Source organism: Telopea speciosissima, chromosome 10, assembly GCF_018873765.1.
Source record: "Telopea speciosissima isolate NSW1024214 ecotype Mountain lineage chromosome 10, Tspe_v1, whole genome shotgun sequence".
In the NCBI taxonomy this organism is placed as follows: Eukaryota; Viridiplantae; Streptophyta; class Magnoliopsida; order Proteales; family Proteaceae; genus Telopea; species Telopea speciosissima.
Window position 1 is genome coordinate 21,047,852 of NC_057925.1, and position 15,902 is coordinate 21,063,753.

Genomic DNA, 15,902 nt, shown 5'->3' on the forward strand with positions numbered 1-15,902 from the left:
CAACTATGTACTTTTTTTACACTAAAAAATGCATCATTAAAAAATGTTCCACTCCCAATTTAGAAACAGCTTTTAACAAAGTTAGCTCTATGCTCTTCCCCAGGTGATGAAGCTCAAAGAAGACTTTTAGTAAATAGATGAGGCTTCCGTCTCTTGAAGAGATGCTACATATATAAAAGCCAGCTGAGACTCTGGCATATCTCCACATTCACTGTAAGCTGTCTATAGTGGTTGGAAGCTATGATGAAAACTGTTTTCATGGTGGATCAGTCAACTACCCATGATGCCAGTTCTTTCTTCTGTACCTGGCTTAGCATCCCCTTTTCCACCAATCATGGAAGATACTGGCTTTTTCTGTTTGTTGGGGATTCAGGAAGGAAATAAACAGATGCATATTCGACAATATATCAAGGCTTCTTTTGAAAATATGCACAGATGCTGGTCCCATCTTTTGGTTTCAGCAAGGGGTGAGAAGTTTAAGGGCATTGCAGGAATCACTTTGTACCAAAATGCTGGGTTTATCATTTAAGTTGTAGTTTTCAAGAATAAAAGTAGTGTTCCTACGGAACAAGACAAGTAAGCTTAAGCTTCGAAAAGAAAAGAAAAAAATTGTCACTATGAGTAAAAGATAAAACTGGACATCAATTTAATATGAAAATAGTAATACTCTACCAGGTCAGCCAGAACAGAAAATGGAACCAAAAAGAAATTGCAAAGGTACTAAGAGAAAGAAGTACCTGGATATGCACAACTTCGTCATCCTCAATGACCAAAACTTTCTTTGTGTGCTCAACAACAGCATTGGCATCGCTAGAAAAGAAGAGTTCCTTGGGCTCATCAGTCTTCGGAAGAAATTTAGGATCATAGAGTGGTTCACTGTTCACATGCTCATTTAGTTCCTACAACAACAACATACATCACCTAAAGTTATTTGGGCGACATCACGTAAAAAAATGCACAGAACACCAAAATTTCACATTGTCTCTGCTTAAGAAATTAATTTTGTAGGAGCCTATTCCCACAAGTGCACTACTTTTGCCACATGGACAAAAAGATAGAAGGGTAACTCCCCCAGATTAGGGCACATTTCAAATTTGGTGGTCCATCACAACGAAAAATGACCCACCATGCATGGGGCTTTCCCCTTGTTTCTGAACAGTCCTCAATTGGAGCAATGGTAAAAGCTTCAGGCAGCCAAGGAAAATGACTGGATCCGAGTCTTAAGAGCAGCCACGTTGTGCAAAAATGCTGAGTCTAGGACCATCTCCCAACACAACCTTCCCAAGAACCCACATAGGCAGGACCAGCACTGGGTAATGGCCCTGTGCCAACTGTTCAAACAATTCCACAAAGAACTGCCTTTTCCAAACAATTTTGAGACCACTAACACAAAAATTTGACTCTGTGTGTCTATATAAGTCAAAAGTGATTGGTAAACAACATCAATCACATTAGAGTACAACAGACTTATTGTATGCATGGTTTCGTGTATAGGCTAGGACTGGCTGAATATGAATATATATTGGACCTTCTGATCCACAAATGGATTGTTCAATCATGTCAGTGGATTAGATGATCCAATCCTGATCTGAACTGGAATTGGATGGAAAACATTCAGTCCCTGGTCCTGAACTAGAAAACATGGTAGTTGGCATAGATCTTTATATCGCTGCAACTCATAAATATGGCAACAGATGCCATCTATTGAAAAGATGATGTTGATCTATTGCCAAAAGAACATATTCCTCAATTATCATAGTACATTTGGAGCAATATTTAGCTTGTAACTGTCAGAGCTTTGAGAAAACCAGAAAATAAGAGAAGAGAAGGACGAGAGAGAGAGATGATGATGAGAAACAGAACCAGCGATAGATTCTAGAAGTTTTTCCTATCGCTAGCCAGAGCCCTTTATTTATAACAAGTCATACACAGTTGCAACGGAAATAGGAAATAAAATAGGAAAGCAAGCTAATCAGTAACTACTAACAAATAAAACCAAACCAAAACAGGACTCTCTCACGATAGGAACTCCCCCTATGGCCCTATCATGAGTAACACACTGTTACACTTTAACAGTCTCCCTAAAGTTGGAGCATACAAATCGTCCATCCCCAGCTTGGAACAACACTTCCGGAACGCAGGGATGAATAAGGACTTGGTAAACAGATCACCCGATGGAAGGAACGAAGTAACAATCAGCTTCTTCAAAACCGTATCCCATACAAAATGCCAATCAACCTCAATATGTTTGGTTCTTTCATGAAACACATAGTTTCTGGCAATGTAAATGGTTGCTTGATTATCACAAAACATCTTCATAGGCTGAGGAATTGGAAAACCCAACTCTTGAAGAAGAGACTTCAACCACATCAACTCAGCTGTAGTATGAGCCATAGCTTGATCGTCAGCCTTAGCACTGGACGAGGCACAGTTGTTTGCTTCTTACTGCGCTACGAGACAAGGTTGCCACCAACCAATGTGTAATAACCTGTGATAGATCTCCTATCACCATCATCACCGGCCCAATCAGCTTCAGAAAACCCGACCAGATCAACATTCTGATGCGGTTGGTAAATAAGCCCTCCCTAAAGCTCCCTTTAGGTACCCTTAAGATATGACAGGCTGCCTCCCAGTGAACTTTCTTTGGCGACTGCACAAATTGGTTAATCACACCCTGTCAGGACGAGTAACATTTAGATAAAAAAGCTTCCCAACTAGTCTCCTATACCGGTGCGGATCATCAAACACTTCACCATCATTTGCGCCAAATTTTTTATGAGGATCCATAGGAGTATCCACTGGTTTATATCCAAGCATACCACTTTCAGACAAAAGATCCAACACATATTTCCATTGGGAAAGACTAATATCTCTTTCATGCTTCATAGAACTTCAATACCAAGAAAGTAGTTGAGGGAATCCAAGTCTTTAATTTGAAAATGCTGATTTAAGGATTTTACTTCTGCAATACCAGATGTATAATTACCAAAAAAAATAATGTTATCAACATAAACCACAAACACACTACCTTAGAACCTCGGTAACAAACAAAAACTGAGTGATTAGAGTAGCACTATGAAAACCTACACTTGTAACAATTGAGCTGAATTTTTCAAACCAGGCCCTAGGTGATTGTTTCAACCCGTAAATTGCATTTTGTAGCTTACATACTCTGTGTGAATTCTCCCCCTAAGCAACATACCCAAGGGAGGTTGCTCCATATAAACCTATTCCTGTAAATTACCATATAAGAATGCATTCTTGATATCCAGTTGATAGAGCAGCCAGTCCAAATTCACGGCCAAGGCAATAAGAACACTGACCGAATTGAGAGGAGCAACGGCTGAGAAGGTCTCAAAGTAGTCCACACAATACGTCTAAGTGAATACCTTTACAACCAAACAGGCCTTTAGCCATCACTAAACCATCTAGATTATACATAATGGTTTATATCCTGTGAAAACATACAAGATCCTTACCAGGAGGTAAGTCAATCAGGGTCCATTGTGTGTCGAGAGGGTAAGGGATCCATTTCGGCTTCCATTGCCACTTTCCACCGAGAATGCGATAAGGCTTCTTGATAAGTCTGAGGAATGGAGTTAGTAGATATGGACAAGGCAAGATTACGCAAAGGAGATGGAAAGTGAGAATAGATACATAATTCTCAATAAGGTAAATAGTTGGAGCTTTCCGAGAACGTGTACCTTTTCGAAGAGTCACTGGTAAGTCTGTTGGCGCTTCAGCTGGAGTAAACTGAGTGGTGGGTGGAGTAGTAATAGATGGCATTGTTCTTTTATGCCGCTGATAGACTTGGAGGAGTAGAGACAACCTGAACACCATCAAATGGCCAAGTACAAGCAGGGGATTTCACAATTATTATCAATCAAAAGTATAGAACTAGGTACAGGAAGAACAAAATATAGAGTACTTTCAAAGATAGTAATGTCAGCACCAACAAATTTCCTCTGAGTAGTCAGGTCATAACAACGATACCCTTTCTGGGTTCGAGAATACCCAAGAAAAATACACGATACAGCCCTGGGAGACAACTTATCTACCCGAGGGTGTAAGATATGAGCAAAACACACACAACCAAAAACCCCCATGGTTGTAGAGAGAACAAGGTAATTTTAGGAAGCCAATGTAAGATATGAGCAAAACACACACTGCCAAAAACCCATGGTCGTAGAGAGAACAAGGTAATTTTTGGAAGCCAATGGAAAAAGGTAAATGATTATCTATAATAGAGGAAGGCATCCGATTAATCAAATAACATGCAGTAAGAATGGCATCACACCAAAAATGCTTGGAAACATTCATGGAGAGCAAGCGATCTTTAACAAGCGTCTGAGTATGCACAATATGGAAAGGAGAAGCAGATCTATTACCATGATATGGATAAGATGAACGATAACGTTTGCCAAACATACATGGTTCACATTGAAAAACATGAGAAGAAGCAATAGAAGAAAATAAGTGAGGTAATTATTTCCTCATTACAACAAAAGATGGATGGCACAGATGACGATGCCATAACACAATAGAATCCATAGAACTACTATCGTTACATCCACCACATATAGTGCAGAGCTGTGGGCAAAAAAGATTCAAAAAGATAAAGGCCTTGCTCCTCATGACCACTGCCAATAATCCTCTTCGTCACCAAATCCTGAAAAAGACAATGAGAAGAAAAAAAGGTGACAGAACATTTCAGGGATTTAGTCAAATGGCTCACGGATAAAAGGTTAAAAGTAAGGTTAGGAACATGAAGGACGGAAGTAAGAGAAATGGATGATGTAACAGGGATGCTGCCCTTACCAGAGATGGAGGAAAGGGAGCCATCAGCTACCCTAACCGTATCCTTACCAGAACAAATGGTATAGGAATCATAATAATGGGACGTACCAGTCATGTGGTTAATAGCACCAAATCAATGACCCAAGATTGGGCTGCAGTAGAAGTTGAGGTAAAGACTTGCAAAGCGGAGGATGAAGAGGAGCTGGCTACTGTAGGTGTAGGAGATGTGCTCAACTGTGACATGACCCTAAGAACCACTGCATCTACCAAAGTGGAGTCATCTTGTGTGCTAGGTGGAACTCCCAAGCATCTGCCTCACTGATCACAAAGTGTGCTCGAGCTCCCCCTCTACGACCACCACGAATACCACTAGCACCACCTCGTGTACCAGAGGGACGGCCATGAAAAGTCGAACATCGATCCTTGGTATGTCCAGATCTCCCACAATGATCACATCTAAAGTTGTCTCTACCAACTCCACTAGCACCACCTATCTCCACTGCTCTATCTTCTTCACGGTTAGGCCATTGGCCTCTACCACCTCCACAGGTGTCTCGGAAAGAACTTGAATTGAGAGTTGACCTCTGAAGAGGTGATGCGGGTATTGGTTCCATAACAACACGCCGAGTCTGCCCACTCTGTAAGTAGCTATAGACCTCATCAAGAGATGTAAGAGAGGACCAGCCTAAAATCTGGAGCCTGATTGGTTCAGGCCACCAAGTAAAATGACGACACGCTCTTTCTCAAGGGTGCAATACACCTTTGATTCATCCTTTGTTTGGTCGATTGAAGATCCATGTAGTGGTCATACTCCTCCAAAAGACTAAAATAAGCATTATAGTACTCATAAATGGTCCTGTCACCCTACCTCATTGCAATAATCTTTAGGTGGAGCTGATAGACCTTGGCAGAGTCACCTACCCTATCGAAAGTCTGAGAGACACTGTCCCAAATTGCCTTGGCAGTTTCTTTTCGCATAAACCTTCTCTCAATCTCGGACTTCATGGAGAAGATTAGCCATATCATGACTGTGGAATTTTTGGTCTCCTATTTCTCATAGGCAAGAGAACTTTGCTCTGGGGCTGTAATAGTACCTGTTATGTACCCAAGTTTCCCTTTGCTCCTAAGGGAAAGCTTCACTGAGTGTGACCAGTCCAAGTAATTAGTGCCATCAAGCTACACAATAGAGATCTGTGGGTGTGGGTTCTCATAAACAAACTGAGGAGCTGTTGGTGTTAGAGAGGGTCGTGAATCAGCCGAACCAAGCCCAGATGTATCCGAATCAACCATATTGTAAGGGAAACAGCAATTAACAATAAACAAGAATACGAAAGACAAGTGGGGAGTACACACTCAGTCCAAATATGGAACCCAACACAATAATCAGATTTCAGCAAAGAAGACATAAGGAAAACCTTGACAAAACACTCTAACACTCTCCAAGGAGTAACATCAACTGAAACAAGCTCAAATACTTTACACAAAGCTGTTCATACTCATTTCTCAACCAAGGAACTTATTGCATTCCAAATGCAAGTAAAGAGAGAAGACAACATTCTCGGTTTTACCTGAGCAGGAAATGAGACCCCACAAAAAAGGATTGTGTGCCAACAGGTCCTTCAATCAGCAAGGAGGATCATATGGGGCATAATAAGCACCCATAGGCGATTCTAATGGTCCATTCCAAGGTGCAAACCCAGGCCGAGAGAGATAGAGAAACAGAACCTGCAAGTTACAACTGGCGGTAACCCTAGCAGCAGCTTTGGGGGCTTCAATCCTTCAAGGGAGCTTCAACAAAGCTCGAATGGCATCTTCAAACAGTAAAATAGGTCATATAGAACCTATTACATGCTCCTTCAACAAGTATTTTACTTTGGAGTCTTCTCCTTGAAACCCTTTCACCCTTTGTGTCTTAGGATTTCAAAGAGAAGAAAAAGAATAAGAGACAGGACTGAATACGACTCTCAAACCTAAAGCTTTGATATCAAGTTGGATTTTAGGTTAAGAATACAAGTAAGAGAAGGGAGAGGGGTTGAAGAAGGAGAGGAAGAGAGGAGAGGAAGAAGAAGAAAAGATGGAAGAGAAGAGATGTATTTCGGTGGTCAATGACTTGTGTTGGAGAGACTTCTCCACACAACTATATTACTTCAATGATAAGAAGAGAATATTACCTCCACCTCCCTAGGAAGGTAAAAGGTAAAAAATAATAAATAAAAAAAAGAGAAAATACATAATAAGGCAACTAGACAAAAGGCTAGTTCCTAAACTACCCTCAATACATAACTTCTAACAACTCTAACAACGACTCCAAGACAAGGAGATATATAAGAAACATGCTAATCTGGCAGAGCTACTGAAACCGCAGCATAAGAGATCAAATCTTGAACCACAACACCCAGAACTTGGGTGATTTTGTATATAAGCCAAACTACGTGGCTGATGAGCACCAAAACAGAATCGAAGGTGCTGCTATTACAGGGGAACAAACCATTAAAAATTCAATAGAATCTGATGGTCAGATCCTGGGATAAACTAAAACATATTGCTGTAATTAAAACTACAAAAAAGGGTACCGTAAAGCAAGATATGAGAATTTCAATCCCACATAAATCAGGCCTCTGATCAGCAAAATATTCTGGGAGAAGGAACTGACTGTAAGAGGGAATAAAACCTTGAAGTTTGAGGGAAAAGGGCTGGCTGATTGTAGAGTAATGGCAGATTTTAAAAAAGAAAACACTTCAGAATATACTTGCCGCAAGGATGAATCTGCAGAGAACAATGTCTCACAACCTTCTAAATAGCCTGATCTTGAGATTGAGTAATAAAAACCTCCATGGAAACTATATACGATACACAGGAAACCTCTAATTGTTCTTCATATAATCAGGAACCAGAGCTTTAAACCACTGTAGGCAGCATAAGTTGCAGCAACCAATCACACAATCCAGAGTAGGCTCAAAACCAGAATCGATATGAAGAAATTCTGACTCATAATAGCTCTGATACCATGTATCTGTTAGAGCTTTGAGAAAACCAGAAAATAAGAGAAGAGAAGGAGCTGAGAAAGAGATCATGAGAAACAGAACCAGCAATAGATTCTAAGAATTTTTTCTATCGCTAGCCAGAACCCTTTATTTATAACAAATCATACACAGTTACAACAGAAATAGGAAAGCTAAACATAGAAAAAAAATAAAATACGAATGCATTAAATCCATTTCCTCTTTCCCTATCAGCCTCCTACTTCTACATTTTGCCTGTTAATAGTAAAATCTTGGGTCCTGCATCTCAGTACCCCTCAACAGGCTAGATCACCCTCTTGGGAAGTGCATCTCATGTAAAGATGGGGAGACACATTGGATAATCCAGCAAAGAGACTGTGATGCAAAAGCATAATTAGCTGCTGAACAGGATTTCTCTCTTTTCTCTTATTCGCAAATAATCAGGTATTGGATACAAAAACTTCTGTAGAAGGGGCCTGCTACTGCTGCTGTATTAGTGTACTTACTCTGTTATATGCACCAAACTGCCAAGGCAAAAGATCAACATGATCCGGGATCATAACTGTGTATTCTACCACAGGCTGTGTTATGATTAATACATTAAACAACATTTTGAAATAACATGTAATTAATTAAGGTGAAAAAGCAGCTTGCATTGTAGTATATGTAATTTGAATATTCCCAAATAAATTGAACGTCACAGGCCAAAAGAAATATTATATGTGGGCAGTACAAATAATCCAGCAAGATCCTATAACTATAACTGTAGTAGATTGAGTGTTATGACAGATATATCAAAATAAAGATAGCAAAGTTCATAAAGAGGATTCATTTTGCCAAATCAAGATAAATAACTCGCAGACATAACTTACTCTGACACCTAAGATCAATGGACTGCCACGTTTGCAAGCAATCAACTCATTTGGATAATGTCGACTTTTGAAAATAAGTGCATATGCTCCTTCGAGATGCCTCATGACTTCAATGACAACTTGAGTAAATGTTACTCTCTGATCGCCTGCAGCATAACCACCTGAAAGGTAAAACAAAGTAGACATATGTGCAACAAATACATACAGCTCTCTGTGTGTTTTAAGCACAGATACATCCTTGGTCCATGATGTTCATAAAGACCTGTTTGTGATATTGAAATCTGACATGACTTGCCACATTGACAAACATGAGTGAGCCAACATGATAAAGGACCCCACACGCAACTAACCGGTTAAGTTCAAACCCAAATTAGGTAGGGAAAGTGCCTTAAGTAAGTCCAAAGTTACAAGGAATTACAGAAATGCCATTAGATTCCATTACAGTGAAATCACATTCTTTTAACTTTATGTAACTTTGAACTGACTTTATAGCCAATTCAAGTACTTGTTTCAGGATGAGATTTGACCATGAGGTTCCCAACATGTACATCCAAGTGTGACACATGGAAAAAAAAACATGACCCTAAGACAAAACAATATCAAACATCATTGTTTCCTAAAAGAAAAAATAAATAAATTACACACAGGGCATCTAACATTTAGAGAAAGTACACTTAGGGTACCTAATGTAGATAAGTTCTACTCCAAATAGTACCACCACAAGAAAGGAGGAACCAAGCCTCTACCTTAGCCTGCAGTTCCTTGAATGAACCTGTTTTGGTTTAACTGAACCAGGTTCAGTTGGTTCAGGCCAGACCAACCATGTCTGGGTGAATTCTGGTTCAGCCAAAACCAGTCCAAGTCTCAGTCAAGTAAGGGTCAAAAGTAATTAATGCATGTATGCAGAATTTGAGAAGCATTATCCAGTTAGTGACAATTATTATCTAAAGTCTTGCATATATTATTTTAGTCAAATAAGTTGGTTATTGATGGTTGTGTAAGTCTTTGAAAAATATGCAGTTCAATAAATGGTCAAAGAGTCTAGGAGTCCCAATGAGAGTCTAGAACCCTCTCAGACACTAGGGCTGCCTGTAAGCATTTTGAAGAAGTTTAATGAAATTTCATGTTTTATGTCATTAAATGTGAAAAGCAGTGGTGAGATGGCTTGTTTTGGTTGGTGAGATGCTAACCCAAGCCTTGGTGAAAATTCTTGGTCATAGCCCTTTTATCTCTTTCTTTCCTCCTTTGTTCCTGTGATTTTTTTTCCTGAATTTATCCACCTATTGTTCTTAAGTTGTGCTTGTAGTTTGCTGTTTTTAGGGTGGGTTCCTGAAGGTGTTTGGTTGTTTGATCGTAAAAGACAAACAGTGTTTAAACTATTTTGTAGTTCTCCCAACCCTGCGATTCTTCTATTTTATGTTCTACTGTTGCAACTGAATTTCATTCACAACTCTATATCTAACCCTTGGATCCCTGTGGTTTCTTTAAGGATTATTGGACTCATTGGTCCCTTCCTTCAACCCAATTTGAAGCTGATCAACCCAAGAATTGATCTAGTTCAAAATCCCTGTTTTAGACTTATTAAAATTGCTCAATTCTGATTGTGCTCTCACCTCCCTTGCCCTCTACTCATTCCTGCAACAATCTCCTTCCTCCCCGCTCTGGTTGTCTCTCCTCCCCGACCTATAATCACATTCATGAAAATGTACTGAATAGGTGGAGCTGCAGGAGACTGGGTGTTGTTCCCTTGGCTTAGGGGCAGTCTGTTTGTGGTTGGTGAAGTTTATTTTGTTTCAAGAGTGAACTGTGTTATTCTGCAGTTTTTTGCTTCCTGGGTTCTTATCAAGCCTTGGTCAGTTGTCTCTCTCAAAAACTCAGACAATTTTGTAAATAGAGAATGATTTTCCCCATGTATTTCCTGTCTTCATATTTTGCCAATCACCTTCTCAACAACCCCGCTCTCTCCCCTTTCCCAACCCTCTTCTCCCTCTTGTTACTTATCCAATAGTGGGAATAATCCATGTGACTCAAATAAAAGGACCAGCCATGAACCTCGCACTACATGGCATCCTATTGTCTTCTTCTTCTGCTTCTTGTTTTTCTTATTCTAATCAATTCCTTCTCTGAAACTTTCCATACTAGCAATGGCACGAACGTAAAGGAGGCTTCAGTGCCTTCATTCCACCCGAGACCGGCCATCAATAAAGATTCAACGTCTCACACCACCATGCTTGTGCTATTGATGGGCCGAGCAGTGGGTCGGAAAGGGCCATCGATGCTGGTGTGTGAGCCGGTGTCACCGCAGCTCAAGGCGCGATGTGCTGATTGGGTTGCTCGAGCCTGTTGTCGCACTTCATATTGCTTGGAACTTGGCATTAACTGTAGTGTTTATTATGATGCTTGCTTGTACCACAAAGCAGCAGCCTAATACTCCGATTAGGGTTTCGATTTTGGGGGTACACGCTACAGTGTGTGGGTTCTTGTGGATTTGGTAATGGTCGAGTATTGGAGGAGGAATATGAGAAGGGTTCGGGGTGGTGAAGATGGAATGAGGATTTCTTATTCAGACTTGAATGATAACAATGATGAAGATGGAAATGGTTGTCAAGGGTTATAGGTTTTATCATGTATGGGAGTCCATCAAGGTTCGTTGAACAATATCAAAAAACAACCTTATATTAACCAGCCGTGAACCCTGCAGCACCCTTCCCCTCAACATAATCCACCACCTGCTGCACCCTCTTGCCCCGTGATTGCCTGCCTTGCAAGCCCATCTCTCTCTCTCTCACACCCCTCTCTGTTTCACTCTCTCCCCCCACTATGGATAAGTGTTGCAGCCAATCGGTTGGAGAAGAAGAGGAAAAAGTGTCAACAAACATATATCTATGGGCAAAATTGGAAATATGAAAAGAAATGGTACCCCAAACATAATATTTATGACACATGAGGTACCCCAAACCTAACATATCAAACATGAGGAACCTCAAGTGTAATTTCTCTAAATGTTAGGTACCCCAGGTGTAATTTATCCAAATAAAAATATATCAAGCATCATTGACAGGATTCTTAAAGATATACAAAAACAAAAGTACAAGAACAATATCTCTTTCAACAATCTCAAGTTCATAGACCAAGATTACCTCCTGCTTCATTTGCTTTGTCAAAAACAAATTTTGCAAGCTTGGGAATGACTTCTGTATCTGTTTCAGACTCAAAGGTAAAGCCATGCCGAACTAGTGTTTCTTTTAAAACCTGATGAGATTACAATAAGCAAAAAATCAACTTCAGCTAATGAATAATGGTTACTGTATATTCAAGGTTAAAAAATGATAACAATTTCTTAACACTCAACGGAGATGTAGCAACTCAAAGGAATGTCTTCAAGAGCTAAATATGAAGTTTGTGTGTATGTCTGTGCATGTGTGTGTGTGTGTGTGTGAGTGGGTGGCAGCGCTTGTGTGCTTTTGTCAGTGTCTGTGTGGGTGACATCTAGAGGATGATGTTTCACAGAGAACTAAAATAGTGGATGAAGTGGAGAGGTGTGTCCGGAGGGTAGTGTGATCGGTGTATTCCTTTAAAACTTAAAAGAAATATTTTATAGGACAGTAATACGACTCGCTATGATGTCTGGAATGTTGGGTAGTTAAGAAGCATAATATAGATAAACTTCGTGTAGCAGAGATGAGGATGTTGAGATGGATGAGTGGCAAAACTAGGAAGGATAAAGTAAGAAATGATCATATTGGAGCTGGTTTGGGAGTAGCTCCGATTCATGATCATAGTTGTCACGGCGGTTAGGCGCCCCAAAGTGGTGGGGAGGGGCAAAATTCAAGGCGACACCAACTAGGCGAACAAGGCGCCCAAGGCGCCCAAGTTGAACAAGGCGCCTGGACGCCTAGGCAACGCCTTGACAACTATGAATCATGATAAGCTAAGAGAAAGTCGTTTGTGGTGGCATGGTTATGTTCAACGGAGGCCTTTGGATGCTCAATACGGAGGAGTGATTTGATTCAGATTGACAGAACTAAAAGAGTCAGTGGCAGACCTAAAATGACCTTAGGAGAAGTGGTGAGGAAAGACATCCATAACTTATGTCTTATATCAAGTACGACTTTGAATATGATTGTGGAAAGGGTTAGAGTAAAACTCTCTTCTTGGAAAGCAAATTTTCTTTCCTTTGCTGGAAGAAGAGTTATAATCCAATCTGTTCTTGCTTCAACCCCTTCTAATCTCATGTCTAGTTTCCTCTTCCCGCAAAAAACTTGTAATGATCTGGACTCCATTCATCTTCAATTTTTGAACAATGACCAGGCTGCAAAGAGGAAATGCCATTTGATTGGTTGGGATACTGTTTGCAAGCCTATGAAGGAAGGGGGTTTGGGGATTAGGAAATCCTTTTTCCATAATAGAGCCTTAATTATGAAACTTGGATGGAGACTTCTTTAAGAACCATCTAGCACTTGGGCAAAGGTCCTAAAGGCTAAATATTTTCCTAGATCTTCAATTTTTTACCCCAAAACTTTTTCAAAAAAAGGTTCTTGGACATGGAATAGCATTGCTAAGGTTTAACCAAACCTTAAAAATATGGTCCACCGTGTAATTGGGAACGGTAAAGCTACTTCATGCTTGCATGATCCTTGGATCCCCTCTGCTATAGGTAATTTTTCACCCCTTGTCAGAAATACAAATTTAAATTCACTTATGCTTCTGATTTCATGACAAATTGTTAGCAGCCCTTAGAACTGAATGCTTGAGTGTCATAATCGATCACCCAGCCCCTTTATTTATAATAATCCAAAATTACAACTTATTCCTACTCAAGGTAGGAATACAACTTATTCCTAATCAAAGTAGGAATGACTCAAAGTAAGAATGCCCCCCTTTCCTATTCCTATTAGGAATTCCCATTACAACTAGGAATCCCAAATAGAGATCGGTCAAGGGGAAAAATTACAGAAAAGGAAATAAAAATAAAAGATAAAACAAATAAAACAAAAGGACTACATTACCCCTATTGGGTAAAGTAGCCAATCTCAACACTCCCCCTCAAGTTGGAGCAAAGATGTCGATCATGCCCAACTTGACTAGATTGGGATGAAACAATTCCCCAGACAATCCCTTGGTGAAGATATCAGCAAGTTGATCAGCAGATGTCACAAAAGGAATACAAATCAGCCCATCTTCTAACTTTTCCTTGATGAAATGCCTATCCACCTCAACGTGCTTGGTACGATCATGTTGTACTGGGTTGTGTGCTATACTGATTACAGCCTTGTTGTCGCAGTACAACAACATAGGAAGACGAATAGGGACACCAAGATCTTGTAGCAAACCTTTAAGCCAAAGTAACTCACAAATACCTTGTGCCATAGCTCGAAACTCAGCTTCGGCACTAGAACGAGCAACTACATTTTGCTTCTTGCTACGCCATGTGACAAGATTTCCACCTACAAAAGAGCAATACCCAGAAATAGACTTGTGATCCGCAGAATCAACCCCATCAACATCAGTGTAAGCTTCTATCCATAGGTGACCATGTGCAGACAGAAGAATTCCTTTTCCAGGAGCTAACTTCAAATTACGAAGAACAGCCTCCATATGAGAAGAGTAGGGATCATGCATAAACTGACTCACAGTACTCACGGCGACAGAAATGTCAAGACGAGTCTGTGAGTGATAAATCAGCTTCCCTACTAGTCTTTGGTACCGGCCTTTATCAACAGGCTCACCCTCTTTTTCCTTGAGCCGAACAGCAGGGTCCATAAGAGTATCTGAAGGATGGCAGCCTAACAACCAGGTTTCAGTCAATAAGTCTAGGACATACTTCCTTTGAGAGAGAAAAATGCCTTTAGAAGATCTGGCCACTTCAATCCCAAGAAAGTATCGTAGTTTCCCTAGATCTTTAATCTCAAATTCTTGTCCAAGAAAGGTCTTCAACCATCTGATCTCATCACCATCATTGCCAGTAACCACTATGTCATCAACGTAGACTATAGGAACAGTGAGTTTTTCACCAACCCTCTTTATAAAGAGTGTGTGATCAGCATTACTCTGCTTATAGCCCACAGAAATCATGGCCTTGTGGAACCGGCCAAACCATGCTCGAGCTGACTGCTTCAGCCCATACAGTGCACGCTTCAGCCTACACCCTTTTCCTTGGTTTCTATCAGAAGAGAACCCTGGTGGAATATCCATATATACTTCCTCATCCAGTACTCCATTTAGGAAGGCATTTTTTACATCTAGCTGCTGCAAATCCCATCCAAGGTTGACTGCACAAGATAATAACACACGAACAGTATTTAACTTCGCAACATGTGCAAAGGTTTCCTGGTAATCAATGCCGTATGTCTGAGTGAACCCCTTGGCCACGAGTCGTGCCTTATACCTATCCACAGTATCATCCACCTTCTGTTTCACCACAAACACCCATTTACATCCAATGGTTTTCTTCCCAGGTGGAAGAACCACAAGCTCCCATGTGTTATTTTTCTTCAAGGCCTCCATTTCTTCCATCATAGCTGCCTTCCACTTTCCATCTAATAGAGCTTCCTGCCAATTGTTAGGAATACGAACAGAAGAAAGAGACGAAACAAAAGCACGAAAGGATGGGGAAAGGGAGTCATAAGAAACAACATGAGATATGGGATGCCAAGTGCAAGTCCTGACACCTTTGCGAAGAGCAATAGGTAATTCAGGAGAAGGAACATTACCAGGTGGAGAGGCAGGTTCTGGATCTGGGTTCGGCAATTGGATGGGTACTGAAGCAACAGTTGATTGAACCTGCTTATGTTTCCTTCCATAGGTCTTCACAGTACTGCCATCAATCCTCCTCTGAAATTCACTAATAGTCCTCTGGACAGGAGTCTGGACTGGGATAGTTTGCTCCCCCTGAATAGAGATAGTCTCCCCCTGTATAGGCACCTCTCCCCCTGACTCAAGGGGAGTACTAGGAGCAGGCCGAACTGGTTCAGACTTATTATAAATAGACTGAAGTGGAGGTGGAGAGTCACTAGTCAACACATCTTCACTGACACTCTCCCCCTGAAGAGGTGGGGACATATAATATGAAATACTCTCATGAAAGACGACATCCATGCTGACAAAAGTCCGGCGGGATGGAGGGTAATAACATTTGTACCCCTTCTGTGTAGCAGAGTAACCTAAGAAAATGCAGCGGAGACTACGTGGTTCAAGTTTACCAAGGGACCTTGTATTCCTGGCATAACAA

General features: G+C 40.6%; 1 protein-coding gene across 1 annotated transcript in view; it reads right to left on the reverse strand.

The window, feature by feature from the left end:
* The window catches only part of LOC122643889 (glutamine--fructose-6-phosphate aminotransferase [isomerizing] 2-like), a 57,987-nt gene that overhangs the window by 14,338 nt on the left and 27,747 nt on the right, over positions 1-15,902 (reverse strand). The window contains exons 3-5 of the mRNA XM_043837463.1: positions 11,812-11,923; positions 8,672-8,817; positions 738-899 (exon numbers count right to left, since the gene is read on the reverse strand). Of these exons, the coding sequence (XP_043693398.1) occupies positions 738-899; positions 8,672-8,817; positions 11,812-11,923 (420 nt within the window). The remainder of the gene's footprint in view (positions 1-737; positions 900-8,671; positions 8,818-11,811; positions 11,924-15,902) is intronic.